Source organism: Rhincodon typus, chromosome 2 (genome assembly GCF_021869965.1).
Source record: "Rhincodon typus isolate 14 chromosome 2, sRhiTyp1.1, whole genome shotgun sequence".
Lineage (NCBI taxonomy): Eukaryota > Metazoa > Chordata > Chondrichthyes > Orectolobiformes > Rhincodontidae > Rhincodon > Rhincodon typus.
The window spans coordinates 109050203-109071812 of NC_063333.1; the positions used below are offsets into that span (position 1 = coordinate 109050203).

The following is a 21610-nucleotide window of genomic DNA, read 5'->3' on the forward strand; positions in this document are numbered from 1 at the left end:
ATTTACGATGTGAATGACATTTTCTTTTGTCGGTTTTTGAGTCTCGCTCTCCAATTTATTGAGCAAAGCATTCAGACAGCTCGGTAGATTTCAATTTGAAACAACTCAACTGTAAGTCGAAATCAAATCTTATAAAAGAAGTTCAGAATACATTAGAGCAAAAATTACTAATGATACCTGAAATAAGCAATGAAAACAGACATGAACGGGACAATTTCAGAATTTCTTGTGACAAATAGTATTCTGAAATACATAGATATACTGTCATTGTTATGAGATGGAAAGTAATTTTTATGTGCAATGTTCAACTTGTGAGACAACTGAACACACTAAATGTCAAGGGATATGTAACCCATTTCAACAGACAGCCTCACACTGTTTAAAGTCCTCATTGAGTAAAGAGTAAACCCTAACCATAATTCAACTGTAATTATTTATTGCTGAGCCGCAACTGATACAATGTTTACCTGTTATATTCCAGCTGTTCCAAAGAAAATATGTGTTTGTTGAAATATTCCTGAAGTTTTTCATTTGCATAATTTATGTTGAATTGTTCAAACCGATTTACCTATTGACAAATATAGCAATTACATGCAAATTAACAGGAAATAGAATGAAAAAATGCAAATAAAGTACAGAAGAAATAAATGGGAGTGCATAAAATCAAGCCAAAGGGAAAGAAATAAAAAGAAGGATGAAGAATAATTTTCATGACACTATTATAAAAAAAAAGTTCTATTTACTATACCTCAAAATTCTCAAATCCAAATATATCAAGGACACCCACAGATCTGTAATCCTCCTTTCCTTTTATTCTACAATTGATTTTTTTAATGATCCATGTAAAACATTGCGAGTAAAGTGCCATGGCCGTTGAATCTCTGGATTCTATTGCCTGCAGAGGAAGTAATAATTTAATTCCATTTTATTGCACTTTAAGCTCAATTTTAAATCTGATAAAAGTGAAAAGTTAAAAACATTCAAACATGGGCATTACAAACCTGTAATAATTACTTCTAATGCAAACTCAGGCTGACTATTCAGCTGAATGTTTGCCATGTGCAACATTCTTTGCTGCTGAATGGTCAAACTCCTAATCAGAGGTAAAATAATTCAAGAAGCTAGCACAAGTTCAGGTTAACTTGCACTACTTAAAGCCTTCAAAATTAAACAATGCCATTAGCAGTCCATTGAAGTCATTTTACAAGGCCGTTTACCTTGAAAACAGACAGGAATGGATCAAAATGTTCAAAGATTCTCCAATGCAGCAATGGAAGAAACTGCAGTCAGATCAAACAGCTATGCCGATCTCTGCAATCATAGTAATCTTGAGGAGTTGTAATGCCAAATAAGTTTGAAGACCCATGAATAATGAAAATCAGATGTCTCTTCAGATGTTATGTCACTGATGTCAGCACTATCCTTCCTCATTGCTCAATGCACCATACTTCCTTCCACAATCTCTAGCAGTATTGATATCTCTAGCACATTCATAATCTCACATCACTCTCACAAAACAGCACTGCTGTAAGCTTCACAACCACACTATGTGCAAATATTACTAACTATTTAACTGAGTCACCACGTCACTTATTACAAAACAGTTCCAGACATGTCTCTCTCACTTGTAGGTAGCGCGCAACCAGAAGTAGCAGAAGCTAACTAGTAGGGGTCGGGAAATGCAGTCTATTTTTACCCCTTTGGAGGGGACTATATTCACCTTAATTTCAGTGGCCACGCCTTAGGCAGTGGCCAGCAGTATGACTGAAAACAATAATGAAGGTATGCTTCCACTCAATCCTCTTCCTTGTAGTGCATTTTCCCCTTATTGCATAAGTTAAAGTTTGAAAGTCAGCATACATAAGTACAAGAAGGAGAGAGTAATGAGGACGGAACACCATTTCAATTTCATACAGGGAACCATCAGCTCACACACTTTGGAGGGTACTGCAAAGGCAGGAATTGTAGATGGTGAGATACAGAGAATGAGTTTCTTGCATCCAGGAAAGGGGCAAGTATGGAAGTTCTCATACAGAGCTCTCAAAAGAAGAACTCCATGGAGAAGCATACAGGAAACCAATATAGACAAACATTTTGAATTACTTTACTTACAGGAGTTACCTGTAGGAATATTTACATCAAAGCAGTGGAAATTTTTCAAACTGGAAATAGAGAGTGTAGGGCCAACATGTTCCTGTAAATAAGTGAAGAGTAGGACTAAAAAATCCAGAGAACCCCAGATATTGAGGAACATACAGGATTGTATATGCCCAGATGAGATGCATCCCAGGGTGCTATTGGAGGCAAGGGAGGAGATTGTAGTAAATCTGACATTAATTTTCAAATTGTTCCTGGCCTCAGGAAGGGTGCCAGAGGAATACAGGACAGCTAATATCATATCACTATTCATGAATGGTGATAGGAATAAATCAGGAATTGTAAGCCAGCAAGAAAAAGTGGTAGGAAAGTTATTGGAAAATACTCTGAGGGACAAACTTAATCTCCACAAAGAGAGGCAACAACTGTCAAAGATAGTCAGTATGGCTTAGTCACAGGGTGGTCATGCGAGCAAGTCTGATTAAGTTTTTCAAGGAGGTGACTTGGATTGTCAATGAGGGTAATGCAGTGGATGCTGTCTATTTGCAGTTTGATAAGCCTTGATAGGGTCTCACATGAGAAACTGGTCAAGAGGTAAATGCCCATGGGAAGCAGGACAATTTGGTAAATTGGATTCAAAAACAGGCTCAGTGGCTGGAGGCAGAGGATGAAAAATTGCATTGCTTTGGTGAGTGGAAGCTTACGTCCAATGGCACCCGCAGTGTTCACTGCTGGGTTCCTTGCTATTTGCAGTGAATAGCAATGACCTAAACATAAATGTAGGAGGCTTGAAGTTCACAGACAACACAAAAATGGGTGGTGTGGTCAATAGTGAGAGGAAAGCCTTAGACGACAGGGCAATATAAACACGCTGGTGAGATGACAAATGGAATTTAATACGGGAAAGTGTGAGCTGATGCATTTTGGGAAGACTAACGAAGCAAGGATGTAGATGATAAATGGTAGGACATGAAGTACGGATGATAAGAGAGACCTTGGTATGCACATCTCAGATCCTTGAAGGGAACAGAACTGGTACATAAAATGGTTTAGATAGCATATTAGATATTTGCCTTTATTAGTCAAGGCATTGAGTACAACAGCAGGGAACTTATGATGGAACCATATAAGGTGCTCGAAAAACCACTTCTAGAGTACAGCATGCACTCTAAGGAAGATGTGGTTGCATTAGAGAGGAGATTCACCAGGACATTGCCAGGGTTGCAACAATGAAGAAAAACTCAAAAGGTTGTTTTCCTTACAGCAGAGAAGGCTACCTAATCAAGATGTACAAAATAATGAGGGACACTGATAGATTAGATAGGAAGGAACATTTCCACTCAGAAGAGGGATCAATTAACAGGAGAACATACATTTAAGATAAAAAGGACATGAGATCTACAGGGGAATAAAGGAAGAATTTTTTCCACCCAGTGAGCAATGGTGTCTAGAACCCACTGACTAAAATTGTTATCTAGGCAGGAACCATTATGACATTGAAGTAGTATTTAGATGATTACTTGAAATGCCATAGCATGAAGGCTATCAGCCAAGTGCAGGAAAATGGGATGAGACGAGAAAGGCGTTTGATGGCCAGCACAGACATAATAGGCCATAGGCCCTCTCTCCATGCTGTAAAACTGCGACTCCAGAATTTAATAGACAAGATGAAGAAATATCCAGTGTAATTGTGATCTTGCCAGAAAACACCAAGAATCATGGACAAATCCAGCATCAACCTAGCACATAATTTGCACAGTTTGAAGCTTAATCTTTCCAACATTGAAGTTATGCCTAAACCAAAAGCCAACCAAGGGTTTGTTGCTTGATGTCTTTCAATACAGCATAAGATAAAACAACAAAAATTCTTAATACTGGAGTTAGAAGCTCAGACTTCCGCCATCACACTTGCAGATACTGACGTCCTATGGAGTTTTCAGAGGGTCTAATATATCCTCTAGAACCTTACTAGGACTTGCAGGCTGTCACCCTGAGGGAGTGACAGTAGTTTCACAGAGGATAAATCTGCTGACTGCTTTTATGTCAGTCAACTTCCCAACACAACCCACACTAATGCTATTCAGGCCAAGGTGGTACTGCTATTAGATGGCCTTCTAAGGGCAGAGCTACCGGAAGTCATCCTGCAAAACCATCTGTCATCATGCCCATTAAAAGACATAAGTATTTGACCTGCAGTTACTATACAGGAACACAAAACTTCCCCTTTGGGAGATGATGGCCTTGTTAAGGGATTATCGCCAGATAACTAATCCAGAAACTCAGCTAATCTTCTGGGACCCAAGTATGAATCCTGCCATGGCAGATGGTGGAACTTTACTTTTAAACAATCTGCAATGAAGTATCTACTGATGACCATGAAATCATTGTTGATTGTCAAAAATAAATCTGGCTCACTACTGTCCTTCAGGGAATGAAATCTGCCATCCTCACCTGGTCTAGCCTACATGTGACTCCAACCCACAGCAATGTGGTTGACTCTCAACTGTCATCTGAAATGGCTTAGTAAGCCACTCAATTCAAGGGCAGCTAAGGACGGGCAATACATGCTGGCCAGCCAGGAATGCCGGATTCCTACAAGTGAATTAAAAAGACACAGAAGTTGAGACTAAAGAGCTAAGCTGACTTTTGTTTATAAAATTGGATAGTCTGTTTGATAAAGTTGTTTGGATGCTTATTTTGAGGTGCCTTTAACTTGAGCATTGCGGTTCCTAATAGCATGACGCCCACCTGTGTGGGTTAAGACAAACAGTAAGCAGGTATCCACTAACCTCATAGCCACTGTGTGGGTTCTTATGGTGGCTCAAATGCAGATAGTACAGCACACTAGCAAAGCAGATAGTGACCTGCATCATGCACTGAGCATAGCCACAGACCAGCTGTATGTTGAGGGAATGGAACCTTTTGTAATTGTGCAACATCTTTGAACTTAGATGTGGTGTAAACAAAACAAAATATGCAGTCAACAATTCCTGCATCATGGGGAGGTCTGCTGCTTAAGGGAAAGATGGAAGGCAATCTATTTGGCTCTCTTTGCCTAGAGTGAGCCAATCATTTTCCTTCTACAACAAAGAATAATGAACTCCGATTCCCTTGTCTGCCCTAGCCTGGATGGATCAGATATAAAGGAATGCATGGTTGTAGTCACCTTCAAATTTAGAGGAAATGTTACCTTTACCCCAGTCTGAATCTGGAAGGGTCCCTGCTAAAGGTGATAGATTTCAGTGAACATTCTTTTGGTGAACACGATCATGTAGGCACACTGTCTCTCAGTGAGATTAAAGAAAGAGAATTGCTCTCTAAATTGCTATTTGCTCCTTGGCAAATAGAAGTAGGTTGAGCCAGCAACATTGACATCCCATGAACAACTTGATAAAAACTTTGGAGGAGTTGCAGGAAGGGTGTAGAGTTGGCAGATTGTGATGCTGCGCAAGTGTAACACAGATTTCACTCCAGTCGCATTTTACACACTCTTACACTCACTTATCCCAGCATGTAGTCAGCAGCAGGAAAACTCCACAAGCTCTCCCCACTTAGTTGTTAATTGACATCTAGTAGCTGTTACAGAATTATCAGAAATAGTTGGTGGTTTGGACATTGTTTGAAGTTGATGAAAACCAAAGTTTAAGGGCTAGACTCTGGTTTGAAGGGTTCACAACAAATCAGTTGCTTCCAGTCTTTGATCTTGTAGTTTTCACTGCCTTAGTCTACAATGACAAGGACCATGACTGAAGTTGATGGGGGAAGTATCTTAGAATCTGAGATACCCATCAAATTCATGCTTTGTAGGCTAATTCAATTCCTGTCCTATCATAGAATCACTGAGCCCATTGTGTGAGGTTGAATGTATCCTTGTTTTAGGACACAGGACATATCTAGGTAATATTTTAGCAATACCACTATTGAGTCTGCACGACCAGTTTGACTAGCAGAACAGCTAGTTCTGGCACACAAGTCTTCGGTACTACTGTCAGAATATTGTAGGGTCTTTGCTGTATCCAGTTTGGTCACCTGTTTCGTGATATTACAGTGTGAATTGAATTGGTTGAAGACCGGCATTTGAGATGTTAGGAATTTCAGGAGGATGCTGAGACGGATCATCTACTCAGCATTTCTGGTTGAAGATAGATGCAAAATCTTTAGACTTTTCTTTCGCGCCCACAAGCTGGACTCCCCATCAAGGATGGGGATATTTGTGGAGCCTAATCTCCCCTTTATTAGACGTTGAATTATTTGCCACTATTCAAACTGGACATGGCAAGACTATAGAGCTTTTATCTGACCTATTAGTTGTGGAATCTCTTACCCAAAGCTATTGCAGGTTCTGCGGTTAGGCAAGCAGTCCTGTGTTGTAGCTTAACCAGGCTGACACTTCACATTTAGGTACAGGTATTCTCAGGGCTGCTCCTGGCATTCCCTTCTGAAATATTCATTGAACTTAGGTTTATCTCTGGGGGCTTGAGGGTTGTAAAGGCCATCAGATTTCAGACAATCTTTGAATACAATTGTCTTGCTGCTGGTGGTCCATAGTATCTTGACGAGTTGCTCGAGGTCTGTTCAAAGTCTGTCCCAGTCCCATTTAGCACAGTGTTAGTCTCTCACAACACAAAGGAAGGTTTCCTGAATGTGAAGATGATTCTTCCTAATCACGAGAATGTGTAGTGGTCATTCTTATCAGTGATGTCACAGACAGATGCATCTGCAACAAGGTAGACTGGTGAGGACGACGTTAAATAGATTTTTTTCATCTTGTTAGTCCCCTCAGCACTTGTCACAGGCCCAGTCTAGAGGCTATGTCCATTAGGACTTGGCTAGCAGTGATGCTACTAAGTCGGTCTATTCCATGATATACTAGGAACAACAAGTAATAAGATGGCCCTGGAATTGGACAAGTGAGAAGACCTAGAACGTCTTAGTGAAAGAGATTGAAATGCCCCACATAGAAAACCATCAGTGTTTTTTTTAAATTTAACCAATTTTTCTAATTGTTCAGAGATGTTATTACATACTTCTGGACCAGGTGGGAATTGAACCTGGGCCTCCTGGTCCCATGGTATAGGACACTACCACCATGCCACAAGAGAGCCTGGTGCATCCTTTAAGGGCTGCCCGTTACGGAGGACAGCTGAGGGTAGTTTATAATCAAGTGGTGGTTCTTTGACCATGTTTGACTTGCATCAAGGGGTCTGGAGTCAATATTAGAACACCCAAGGCAACTCCTTTTGAACTGTATACACTCTGGTGGATATCATGTCAGTGTGACCCTACATAGGCCTGAATCTTATTTTTTGGCTAGGTGCAAGTTTCATTGAGTTCTTTGGAGGGTTTTTCACCATAAGACCTACTTAGTTTTCTCACCCGGTATCTTACCAAACTTCCCTCATTAACCATATCACCCATCCCAATGGCACAGATAGTGTGGATAGCCAGAGACTTTTTCCCAGGGTGGAAATGATTATTACGAGGGGGCATAATTTTAAGGAGTTTGGAGGAAAGTATAGGGGAGATGTCAGAGGTAGGTTCTTTACACAGAGAGTGGTGGGCGTGTGGAATGCGCTGCCGGCAGTGGCAGTGGAATCAGATACTTTAGAGATTTTTAAGCAACTCTTGCGTAGGCGTATGGATGATAGTATAATGTAGGGTATGCAAGGTAGTTTGATCTTAGAGTAGGGTAATAGGTCGGCACAACATGGTGGGGCAAAGGGCCTGTACTGTTCTATGTTCTATGTTCTACGTTCTACGTCTTCTCACTTGTCCAATTCCAGGACCATCTTATCACATGTTGTTCCTAGTATATCAAGGAATAGACCGAACCCCTGGCTCCAACATTAAAAGGTCCCGCACAACCAGTCAAGCACCATTAGTCCAGATATGCCTGCACAGTTCCTGACATTTGCAATGGACATAGCAGACAAGGGATATTCGGCACCCTGCCAGAAGGTATAGTACACAGGAGGAACATCATCTGTCTCCAGAACCAGAAGAGGCCATGCTATCAGATTATGCCAGCCTGGTTTGGGATTGTCTCTTGAGTTAGTACAGTATCAGTTGTCTGGAGGAATACATATCAATAAAGGAAGGTCAATGGCCTTCTCAACTCTGTCAGTCAAAGGCAGTATCTTCTATCCAATATTTCACATTTCATATCCAGGCTACTATATCCACCTCCCACCAAGGATCATGCTCTTCCTCCCTCATTACTTCCTTCAACATCTTTCCTCACTTGCTGTCACACCCACTCTGCATGCCCTCTGCACTGGATACATTCCAACCTGCTGATTTTCCACACAATTTGAACTACCTTAATACCTGCCTCTCTCTCAATCCAGGAGGTAAGAAGTCCGCAATAGGGCACCAGAGACATAATAGGTAATGGGATGCCCAACTTTCAGCTTCCCGCCCCTTGTGTGGAGAGCATTCTGACTCAATGCTGACTGTGTCCAAGCCCTTGACTTGCTGTGCCTGGACCTCCTGCATGAAAGCCTTTGTCTTGATGGAGGTCCACTGAGAACAATGACAAACATCCTAGCTTTGCATTGGTGCTAAATGGCAAGGCATTAGAGCAGTGCTGTGAGCATGGTATCTCTGGCTAAGGGGGCAAAGTTTAAAAAGCCAAAGCAAGGAAATGCAAGGTATCCAAGTAGGTTCAGAATGAGTGAGGGCTGTGACAGCAAGTGAACCTGCTAGAGGTGCACTGTTAATCAGTCTGCAAACTGGATGTGTGTTCTGAGTGCAGCTGCAGCATGACAACGATAGCTACAAGTATACCATTGAAGTGCAGAAACATCCTATCAGTGGATCAGAGATAACATAGGACACAGAACAGTACAGCACAGTACAGGCCCTTCAGCGCACAATGTTGTGTCGATCTATTATCCTACTAAGATCAATCTCCCCTGCATACCCTACATTTTACTATCCTCCATGTGCCTATCCAAGAGACGCTTAAAAGTCTCAAAAGTATCTGACTCCACTACCACTGCCAGCATCGCATTCCACATGCCCACCACTCTCTGTGCGAAGAGCCTACCTCTGACATCTCCCCATAACTTCTTCCAATTACCTTAAAATTATGCCCTCTTGTAACAGTCATTTCCGCCCTGGGAAAAAGTCTCTGACTATCACTCTATCTATGCAGCTCATCATCCTGTAAACCTCTATCAAGTCACCTCTTATCCTTCTTCGCTCCAATGAAAAAAGCCCTAGCTCCCTCAACCTTTCCTCATAAGACCTGCCCTCCAGTCCAGTAGGCATCCTGGTAAATCTCCTCTGCACCCTTTCAAAAGCTTCCACATCTTTCCTGTAATGAGGTGACTAGAACTGAACACAATATTCCAAGTGTGGTCTAACCAGAGTTTTATAGAGCTGCAGCATAACCTCGCAGCCCTTAAACTCAATTCCGCTGCCAATGAAAGCCAACACACCATACGCCTTCTTTACAACCCTGTCAACTTGGGTCGCAACTTTGAGGGATCTATGGACATGGACCCCAAGATCCCTCTGTTCCTCCACACTGCCGAGAATCCTGCCATTAACCCTGTATTCTGCATTCAAATTCGACCTTCCAAAATGAATCACTTCACACTTTTCTGGGTTGAATTCCATCTGCCACTTCTTTGCCCAGCTCTGCATCCTGTCAATGTCCCGTTGCAACCTACAACAGCCCTCCACGCTGTCCACAACTCCACCAACCTTCATGTCATCAGCAAACTTACTAACCCGTCCTTCCACTTCCTCATCCAAGTCATTAATAAAGATCACAGAGCGCAGAGGTCCCAGAACAGATCCCTGTGGCACACCACTGGTAACCGAGCTCCAGGCTGAATACTTTCCATCTATTACCACCTGGTCTTCTATTGGGCAGCCAGTTTTGTATCCAGACAGCCAAATTTCCCTGAATCCCATGCCTCCTTACTTTCTGAATGAGCCAGTAAGCCAGATGTACCATGAGAGTTCTGAGGCTGGCACACTTTGCGTGCAAAACTTCATGGACACGAGGTATGTGTATCTGAGGCCCATGGAGCTCTCCTTAAGATGTCGGTGCTGTGTCCAAAATGGAAGCTGGTCACAACTAGCAGCTAGCTGAATTCACCACTCTGAGATAGCAAGAACTGCAGATACTGGAGTCAGAGATAACACAATTTTCTTCAGGATCACCATGCCTCAGAATTTCTGAAGGGACCCAACCCGAATCGTCAACGTTCCTGCTCCTCTGATGCTGCCTGGCCTGCTGTGTGCCTCCAGCTCCGCACTGTGATCTCTGAATTCACCACTCTGTTTTCTTTGAATTTTTGATGCCTAGCTTGTTCAGTTTGGCTGAAGCTGAATATTGACAAGTCCAGTTGGATTGCTAATAAAGCATTTAGCAATTATCCACCTGAACAGGCAACTTCTCACTGCCTAGCAGAAGACTTGCCTCACTGCTCATCAAAAGCACAACAAATGGAGCAACATGCTCCCATCACAGAGATAGCCCTTGTTGGACTTGTCCAATGCTGCCACAAATCGCTGTAAACCATGTCGTTCAGACCCATGTAGGATTCTGTCCATTATCTCAATCACGGATTTACACTTTACAGACATTCTCATTTTACATTCTACTTCCTTCCCAAAATTAACAACTTTCTTTCCATCAATTTTGCATTTATTCTTTCAAAAAAGGATAAAAACAATGATTGAATAATACATTAAACATACTTTTAAGAATCAAACTTATCTACAGATAATAAAATGCATACTGAAAGGCTCTAAAGTCTTTCATGAATATTGATAGATGGCTAATTGTTGGTGCACTTTTACACATGAAAGGTTTTGGACATGACTATTCTGCAAAGTTGCAGAAAGATATAAACTATGTTTTCACAAGATACATGGTTAATAATATACTTCAAAGGTCACTTTTGTAGAATTTGTAAGTTTTGATTTTAAAAGACTCATCCAACAGTCGATCCTGTACCGCAATGCCATGCTTCTACTCTCTCCCTATTCCCCGTGAACCCTTTAGTCTCTAGATATTTATTTCTTAAATGTATTTAGTGCCTTGCCTCCACAACTTTGTGGTAGAGAATCTGACAGGTTCTGCACTGTCCAAGTGAAGAGATTTCTCCCCATCTCAATCCACAAAGGCCCACTGCACATGCTGAGAATGCGATCCTTTGTTTTGAACTCCTAATCAGGGGATACATCAACTCTTCATCCTGTCTGTCCAGTCCTGTCAGAATTCTATACATTTCAACAACACTGCCTCTCATTCTTCTCAATTCCAATGAATACAGGCCCAGCTGCTTTTAGCGACTTGGCGGCACGGTGGCTCAGTGGTTAGCACTGCTGCCTCAGAGCGCCAGGGACCTGGGTTCAATTCCACCCTTGGGCGACTGTCTGTGTGGAGTTTGCACGTTCTCCCCGTGTCTGTGTGGGTTTCCTCCGGGTGCTCTGGTTTCCACCCACAGTCCAAAGATGTGCAGGCTAGCTGGATTGGCCATGCTAAATTGCCCGTAGTGTTTAGGGATGTGTAGATCAGGTGCATTATAGGATGGGTCTGGGGTGGGATGCTCTGAGGATCGGTGTGGACTTATTGGGCCAAAGGCCACTGTAGGGATTCTATGACTGACATATAAGGACACTGAGGTGCTTGGAAGAACAACCTTCTCCGTACAACCAGGCTAAGCAGCAAAATATTGTTGCATCAAATGGACACTCAGGTCATCAGTTGAAGGAAATTTGCATGTGGGGAAAGAGGCCAGGCCAAAAAAATGCATGCTCGGCATCAGTATCACAAAAGCAAACATGCCAGACCATAATACAGTTGTACAGGAAAATGCAATGGGGTATTAGTCCAGGATAGTGAAGGCAGCATGTGGCCTGTGTGGCAGAAGATGTATGGAATGCGAATAACTCTTTAAAGGTGTTATCCAGAATAAAGACACATTCAATGTCAAGGTGGCAAACAAAAGGCTGAGTTAACAGTTATCACCCTTTTGCTAGGCCCTTGGTAAAGTCACCATAGCCCTAATGGGCCATAAGACTGCTCTCTCATTAGGCAGAGATGACAAGTGGTGGTTAACCGGAGGATCACCATGCTTCAGGCAAGAGCATTGGTTAAGGAAGAGACTCCATCTCAGCCGGTTTGGGATTTGAACCCACATTGATGGCATCACTCAGCTTTGTAAACTAGCCATCCAGTCAAATGAGCTACCTGACCCCTTTGTCGATGGTTGGAGAACAGGGAGAATGATCCAATGTAATACACAGCTGGTTGTACTAAGTACTGCCATGGCTCCTGCATGTGAATGGTATCCTTCATTGAGAGAGTGGTTACTGCTGTTAAGAGCCAGATTTATTTTATGAACCTAATATGCAAGTGACTGCATTCCAATTCCCTGACCAGAGACTCCATATGGCAGCAGTTAGGCGAGAGGGGAAGGAGACACCTAGAATTAATTATGACCACAAAGCTACTGGAAATTCTTGGAAAAAAGTCATTTGGTTCACTGATGTCTTTTAGAAAGGAAACTGTTGTCTTTACCTGATCTGGCCTACATATGACTTCAGACCCACAGTAACGTGGGTGATTCTTAACTGCCCTTTGGGCAGTTAGGGATGAGTAATGAATACTGCCCTGGCCAGTGATACCCATATCTTGTGAATGAATTTTGAAAAAAAAAACATTTGTGTTCTCTGGGTAACCACAGTTACATAGGTGAAGATAAAGATGGAAAGCATTCCTATGACAGATATCAGATAAGCAACAATACTAAGAACTAAATTGAAAACAAAACACAGCAAGTGTTGGAGTTCTGAAATAAAATCATAGTGTTCTAGCAACATTTGTGAAGAGAGAAAGAGTTAATGTTTCAAGTCCAAATGGCTTTCCTTCAGAACTGTAGGTGCAGGAAGTTGACAGCATCATAGGCTTTAATAATCAATGCATAGAATATAAAAAGCAAGGAATCACAGAATCCCTACAATACAGAAAGAGGCCACTCAGTCCACTGAGTCTGCACTGAGCATCCCACCCAGACCCAGCCCCCTACCCTATACCCGTAACACCACCTTTATGACGGCTAATCCATCTAACCTGCACATATTTGGACTCTGGGAGGAAACCAGAGCACCTGCCAGAAACCCACACAGACACAGGGAGAATATGAAAATTCCACATAGTCACCCAAGGCTGGAATCGAACCAGTGTATCTCACGCTGAGGCGCCACCTTGAAGTTACTTCAATTTTGATAGACTCAACCGGAATTGTGTGTTCAGTCTGGTCACCTATAATCAACAGTCTGCCACAAGGATCAGTGCTGGGTCCACTACTTTTTCATTTATATATGTGATTTGGATGTGAATAGGCAGTATGGTTAGAGGTTTGCAGATAACACCAATATAGGTGGTATACAGGACAGTGAAGAAGATCATCTCAGAGTACAATGAGACTTTGATCAGATAGGCCAATGGGCTGAGGAGTGGCAGATGGAGCTTAATTTAGATGAATGTGAGGTGTTGCATTTTGGTAAGGCAAACCAGGGCAGGACTTATACACTTAATGGTAGGGCCCTGCTGTTGCTGAATAAAGAGACTGAGGGGTGCAGGTGCATAGTTCCTTGAAAATGGAGTTGCAGGTAGATAGGATAGTGAAGGCGGCATTTGGCACACTTGGCTTTATTGGTCAGTGCATTGAGTATAAAAGTTGGTATGTCATGTTGCAGCTGTAACAGGACATTGGTTAGGCCACTTTTAGAATACTGTGTACAATTCTGGTTGCCCTTCTATAGGAAGGATTTCGCTAAACTTGACAGGGTGCAGAAAAGACTTAATGATGTTGCCAAGACTGGAAGGTTTGAGTTGAGTTATATAGAGAGGCTGAATAGGCTAGGGTTTTTTTCCCCTGAAGTTTAGGAGGCTAAGGAGTGACTTTATAGAAGTTTACAAAATCATGAGGAGCATGGATAAACTGAATACTCAAGGTCATTTCCTAAGGTGGGGGAGTCCAAAACTAGAAGGCATAGGTTTAAGGTGAATGGGGAAAGATTTAAAATGGGCAACTTTTTCCACAAGGGGCAGTGTGTACATGGAATGAGCTGCCACCGGAAGTGAAGGAGGCCGGTACAATTACAATATTTAACAAGCATCTGAATGGGTACATGAATAGGAAGGATTTAGAGAGATATGGGCCAAATGCTGGCAAATGGGACCATATTAATTTGGGATGTCTGTTCAGTGCAGACGAGTTGTACCAAAGCTCTGTTTCCATACTGTTTTGATGTGAAGGCAGACGGAGTGCAGAAGAAATTCATGAAACTGGTCCTAGAGATAAGGAATATCTTTTAAGAGAAATTGTAAAATTCGTGACCGTTTACCTTGGAGAAGAGAATGTTGGGAGGAGATTTGATCAAGATATTCAAGACCATGAGAGTTCTGAACAGAATATAAAGGAATAAAACTGTTCCCATAGGTGGAAGGATGGAGAACAAATGTACAAAGATTTACAGTATTTGGCAAAAGAAGCAATGGTGATATGAGGAAAAACTTTTTCACACAGCAAGTGGTTACGATCTGGAATGCATGTGTTCAGCAGGTTAGTTCAATTGAAGTAATCAAGAGGGAATCGTATTATTATCCAAAAAGGAAGAATGTGCAGGCCTATGGAGAGAAGGCAGATGATTGGCGCTAGGTATCTTGCCTTATGGAGAGCCAAAAGTGATGTGACAGGATGAATTACTTCCTGTGCTGTGACATTGCTGTGATTTGACATGATTCCCACGCAACCCTGAAGTGTGCTACTGGCCAGAGGACAACAGCATGTAGCTCCCTTCGAAAGCTACCAGACCAGAGGCTAAGTTGTAGAAGTGCACTGTACACAGTTTAGTAACAGCCTAGAAAGCTGAAGCCATGTCTCACATTGCCTCAGAGATATCTGGAAGTAGCTGATGCACATTCTGAACATGAACTGACATACAAATGCTCTTTTGTGAACAAGGTGGCCCTTGTAAGATTCCACCTGACCTCCTTCTCCTTTGGCTGGTGCCCTATGTGTGATCAATGCCGTTCTTCAGCAAATCCTCTCCCGCATTGTCAGAGGTTGCAAAAAGATTGGCTGCCTGAAACTCAAAAAGATCAAGACAAGAATAGCTCAGTTTATGTGGCCTTGCATCCTTGAGCAGCTGCTCATAGTTTTTACAGCATGGAGAAAAGCCTTTTGACCTATCATGTCTGTGCCGGTCATCAAACATCTAACTATTCTAATCCTATTGTCAAGTAAACACAGTTAAAAACAAAAACAAACAAAAATTGTTGTAAAAACTCAGTAAGTCTGGCAGCATCTGTGGAGAGAAATCAGTTAACATTTCAGGTCCAGTGACCTTTCTTTAGAACTATTGAGTTCATGCCTTGTGGTCTCGAATGCTATTGTTACAAAGTTGGGTAGAGTATGCATGAATTGGAAATCCGGAAGTTAGAATTTGTTGGCAAAAATGATCGTGGGGAAAAAAAGTGGTCCCTTTAAGAGCTTGTGCTTTGTCTGTGCTTGGAAGTTAATAAATGCAGGTGCACAGAGAGTGCCCAAATGGAAACAGTTTGTACAGAACGGTCAAGCAGCATTTTTCCAAGACAAGAATTTTGAATTTGGCCAATTTATTTAAATCAAGCACCTAGATACAGAAAGCCGATTGAGTTTAAATCTGTTTGTGTTGACAACCTAAAACCAAACATATAATAAGAATTTGATTATGTCATTTGGAGAGCATTTGGAAAATCGGGGATAGCCATCTGCCACCTGCCAGAAGTAGTACCATTCAGCAGTCAGAAAGCCCATCCAATTAATCAAACGTACTATGGTATTTTAGCTCAAAGTCCTCATTGAAGAAATTATAGAGATAAAACATCCCTGACAGCAGAATTAATGGAAGAAAAACATTTGTGAAGACAGCGAAGACGACAGAACATTCCAGAAGACAATTTCTCCAAGTCCTTATACTAGAATCCTTACAGTGTAAAAACAGGCCCTTTGGCCCCAACAAGTCCACATTAACCCTTAGAGCATCCCAACCAGACCCATCCCCCTATAGCCCACTTAATCTACACATCCCTGAACACTTCACGCAATTTAGCCTGACCAACCCACCTAGCCTGCATATCTTTGGACTGTGGGAGGAAATTGGAGCACCCAGAGGAAACCCACACAGACACGGGTAGAATGTGCAAACTCCACACAGTCACACGAGGGTGGAATCAAACCCTGGTCCCTGGCACTGTGAGGCAGCAGTGCTAACCACTGAGCCATTGTGCCACCTTAAAAAAACCATGAGAAATTGCAAGTGTGTTTGAGTCATCAGCATCTTTCAGACCACTTATTTTATGAAAGCAGCAGCACTACAGATTGCAGGTAGGATTCGAACCTACACGTGAGTGAACCCCATGGATTACCAAACCATCACGTGACCACTCAGCCACAGTTACGTCTTCACACAGACTAAGTTATAGTTCATTGTTCCATTATTGTTTGGGTTTATTAAGTAGGACTTGTGTTTATTTGAACAGCATTCCAATAGAATTTAGAACAGTTCAGAAGTAGTTAGTAGTCTAAGGGGGAATTGTCAGTTTGTCAGCATTTTATTAATTTGTTCATTGCTGGGTTAAATAAATAAATTGTTGTAACTTTCTTATAAAGTGGAGTTCAGGGGTTTTCTTTCTTTTAACCACTCTTTTAATAGATTATAAGGGGAAAGGCGAGCTTCTCTGGGTGTTCCAGGGGTACTTATCAAAGGTAACCTCTAATCCAGTCATAACAGATTGGGGCTTGTGTTATTGATTAATTATCAGAGGGGTTCAGCTACTTCCCCTCCGTAACACTACGGCATTTCAAGTGTTCATCTAAATACTCCTTAAGTATCTCAGGAGTTCCTGCCTCTATAACCCTTACAGGTAGTGTGTTCCAAATACCCACCGCCGTCTGGGTGAACTTATTCCCCCCCTCTACTGAAAGTCCATCTAAACCACTTAGCTTAAAACTGTGCCCTCTGATTACTGACATCTTTATTAAGTAGAACAGTTTCTCCCTATTGATCCAAGCTATCGTCCCCATAACCTTGTGCACTCAGATCTCCTTTCGCATTCTCTGCTCTAAGAGAAATAACCCTTGCTGATCTTGGCTCTCTTCATAGCAGAATTGCTCCAGCTCAAGCATCATGCTGGTGAAACTCCTCTGCAGTCTCTCTAGTGCAATCACATTTTTCCTGTAGTGAGGTGAACTGCACACAGTACTCCAGCTGCGACCTAATTAACATCATTTACAGCTCCCTCATAACCTCCTTGCTCTTGTATTCAATGCCTTAACAAAGGCAAGTATCTCACTTGTATCCTTAACCACCTTATCTAGGTGTTCTGCTGCCTTCAAGGATCTATGGAAAAACAAACCAAGGCACATGTCATCATTTGCACTTCCTAAGGTCATACCATTCATCATGTACTCCTCTGCCTCACTAGTTCTCCCAAAATGCGTTGCCTCACACTGTTCACAATTTGCCACTGTTCAGCCAATCTGATCAGTCCATCTTCATCATCTTGTAATCTAAGGTTTTCCTTCTTGCTATTTACTACACCAATCTTCATGTCATCTATTGTTGACCAATGGAATTTTATGACACCCCCGTGGTCAACATCAAATACTCCAGTGGCCTCCTCCAATAACAATCTGATCTCCTGTGAGGAAAAATTTTCCAAGCAGCACAATATCTTCAGCATGGAAGTAGTTTCAAAGATACATGTCAGTGTCCACTGACATTATGACTGTGAAGCTGGTGCTCAAACTGAATCCTCTCTCTTTTATCTTTGCGATTCTTCTCCTCTCTCAATATACCCCAGCTCCTTGCCCCCAATCATTACAGAGGATTCAACCAACATCCTTGACTCAGAGGCACTGACCCTTCACTTTCCTTAACTTCCCTTCCTCACTCCTGACCTTCACTTCATCGCTTTGCAGTTTACTGACATTAATTTTCATCCACATTTAGTTTCACTTGGAACAAGATGGGAAAAATCCAGTGGTCATGGTCCGTATAGGTACCAACGACACAAGTAGAAATGAGGGAAGAGGTCCCGTCGAGGGAATATTAGCAGCTAAGGGCTTAATTAGAAAGCAGAACCAAAAAAGGTAATAATCTCTGGATTATTATCTGAGCCATGAGCTAATTGGCTCAGAGTCAAACGTGTCTCTCAAAAAGAGTTGCATGGGAGAAATGGGCTCATACTCATGGGATGCTGGCCAGTACTGGGGAAGGACGGAGCTGTTCCAATGGATAGGCTCCACCTAAATCATGGTTAGAGACAAAAAAAAACTGTCTACTTGGATTCTAGCATCTGCAAACTGAAGTCCTGATGAAGGGTAATACCCAAAACGTTGACTGCCCCTTTCCTCCAGATGTTGCCTGGCCTGCTGTGTTCTTCCAGCCTCCTGTTTGTCGACTTAAATCATGCTGGAACCAGAGATTGACAAACCTCAACTAGGACTGTAGTTAGGGCTTTAAACTACATAGCTGGAGGGCGGGTTCAGTCACATGGAAAATTAGAAAATCAAATGTAGAGGAGAAGGTAGGATTGCCGGTTAGTAATGGAGCTGATTGTTACCAGAAAATAAAAAGGGATAGAATAAGTGAAAGTCATATTGCACCAAGGAGACATAAAAGTGTAGGGAAATTTGATAATAGAACAAACTTGAAAGGCTTTGTATCCAAATGCATGAAGTGGAAATGGATTTACGTGTAGCGCAAATCAAGGTAAATTAAAACAATCTCATAGCCATTACAGAAGCATGGTTACAGGAAGATCAAAACTGAGAACTTAGCATTCAGGGATATTTGACCTTTCAAAACGACAGGACAGAAGCAAAAAAGGTGGTGGATTGCACTGTTAATAAGAGTTGAAATGAGGGCAACTGAGAGAGAAAATCTAGGCGTGGATGATGTAGAGTCCATTCGTGTGGAGGTAAAAGCAGCAAGGGGAAGAAGACATTGGTAGGAGTAGTGTATGGACTTCCAAAAAGTAGCCACTCTGCAGGAAAGGCTATATGAACAAATAGTAGGAGCATTTAAAAGAAATAGAGCAGTAATCATGAGTGACTTTAATTCTCATGCTGATTGGGTTAATCAAATTGCAAAGGGTAGCTATGCAACAAATTCATAGAGTGGGTTAGGGATAGCTTCCTAGAGTAATACGTTATGGACCCAAACAGGGAGCAACTATCTTTCATCTAGAAATGAGGCAGGCTTATAGATTTATAGTTTCATACAGCATAGAAAAAGTCCTTTGGCAAGTCTGCCCCAATATAACTAAAACCAAAAGTGTGCTAATCCCAATTTTCTGCATTTGTCCCATATCCTTGAAATGTAATGATATTTGAACTGCTCATCCGAATATTTTTTAAAAGGTTGTAAGATTTCCAGCCTCCACTACCTTCCCAGGTAGTGCATTCCAGATTGCCACTGCTAAAATCCCCTCTGAATCTCTGCTCATTACCCTAAAACTATGCTCTCTTGTGATTGAACCCAAAACCAAGAAAAATAGCTGCTCTCTATGCAACCTATTCATACCCTTCATTCATGTCTCCCCTCATGCTTCTCTGCTCCTAAGAAAACAATCCAAAGCCTAGCTAGGTCTCCTTATAGCTCAATTTCTCCATCTCAGGCAACATCCTGGTGAACCTCTTCCAGTGCTATCAAATCTGTTCTGCAGTGACGTGACCAGAATTGCTTACAGTAATCAGGCTGTGGCCTGACCAACACTCTGTACAACTCCAACATTACTTGTTCTTATACTCTATGCCACGACTGATGAAAGCAAGTGTTCCATATGCCTTCTAACAATCCTTCACACGTGCTCTACCAACTTCAGGTATCTGTGAATAACTACCCCAAGATCCTTCAGTTCCTCTACACTACCCATATCCTGCCATTCATTAAAATATTACCTCATCTTATTTCTTCTTCCAAAGGGCATCACCTCGTACTCTCACTACCTGCCACTGGTCTGCCCATCTGACCAAGCCATCTATATCTTTCTGTAATGTACAACTATCTCCTTTGCTATTAACCACTTTACCAATCTTGGCAACAAGGTGTAGAGCTGGATGAACACAGCAGGCCAAGCAGCCTCAGAGGAGCAGGAAGGCTGACGTTTCGGGCCTAGACCCTTCTTCAGAAATGGGGGAGGGGAAGGGGGATCTGAAATAAATAGGGAGACAGGGGGAGGCGGATAGAAGATGGATAGAGGAGAAGATAGGTGGAGAGGAGACAGACTGGTCAAAGAGGCGGGGATGGAGCCAGTAAAGGTGAGTGTAGGTGGGGAGGAGATAGGTCAGTCCAGGTAGGACGGACAGGTCAAGGGGGCGGGATGAGGTTAGTAGGTAGGAGATGGGGTGGAGTTTGAGGTGGGAGAAGGGGATAGGTGGGAGGAAGGACAGGTTAGGGAGGCGGGAATGAGCTGGGCTGGTTTTGGGATGCGGTAGGGGGAGGGGAGATTTTGAAGCTTGTGAAGTCCACATTGATACCATTGGGCTGCACGGTTCCCAAGCAGAATATGAGTTGCTGTTCTTGTAATCTTCGGGTAGCATCATTGTGGCACTGCAGGAGACCCAGGATGGACATGTCGTCTGCGGAATGGGAGGGGGAGTTGAAATGGTTCGCGACTGGGAGGTGCAGTTGTTTAGTGCGAACCGAGCGTAGGTGTTCTGCAAAGCGGTCCCCAAGCCTCCGCTTGGTTTCCCCGATGTAGAGGAAGCCACAACGGGTACAGCGGATGCAGTATACCACATTGGCAGATGTGTAGGTGAACATCTGCTTGATGTGGAAAGTCTTCTTGGGGCCTGGGATGGAAGTGAGGGGGTAAGTGTAGGGGCAGGTGTAGCACTTCCTGCAGTTGCAGGGAAAAGTGCCCGGTGAGGTGGGGCTGGAGGGGAGTGTGGAGCGGACAAGGGAGTCACGGAGAGAGTGGTCCCTCTGGAAAGCAGATAAGGGTGGGGAGGGAAAAATGTCCTTGGTGGTGGGGTTGGATTGCAGATGGTGGAAGTGTCAGAGGATGATACGTTGGATCCGGAGGTTGGTGGGATGGTACGTGAGGACGAGGGGGATTCTGTTTGGGTTGTTATTGCGGGGAGGGGATGTGAGGGATGAGTTGCGGGAAATGCGGGAGACACGGTCAAGGGCGTTCTCGACCACTGACGGGGGGAAGTTGCAGTCCTTGAAAAACGAGGACATATGAGATGTACGGGAGTGGAATACCTCATCCTGGGAGCAGATGCGGTGGAGGCGAAGGAATTGGGAATAGGGGATGGCATTTTTGCAGGAAGGTGGGTGGGAGGAGGTGTATTCTAGGTAGCTGTGGGAGTCGGTGGGCTTGAAATGGATGTCGGTTTCTAGGTGGTTGCCGGAGATGGAGACAGAGAGGTCCAGGAAGGAGACAGAGGTATTAGAGATGGTCCAGGTGAACTTAAGGTTGGGGTGGAAG

The 21610-nt window shown here is 42.9% G+C and overlaps 1 protein-coding gene across 1 annotated transcript in view; it reads right to left on the minus strand.

The window, feature by feature from the left end:
* The window catches only part of LOC109929826 (unconventional myosin-X-like), a 420890-nt gene that overhangs the window by 243815 nt on the left and 155465 nt on the right, over positions 1-21610 (minus strand). The window contains exons 12-13 of the mRNA XM_048608752.1: positions 749-895; positions 468-568 (exon numbers count right to left, since the gene is read on the minus strand). Of these exons, the coding sequence (XP_048464709.1) occupies positions 468-568; positions 749-895 (248 nt within the window). The remainder of the gene's footprint in view (positions 1-467; positions 569-748; positions 896-21610) is intronic.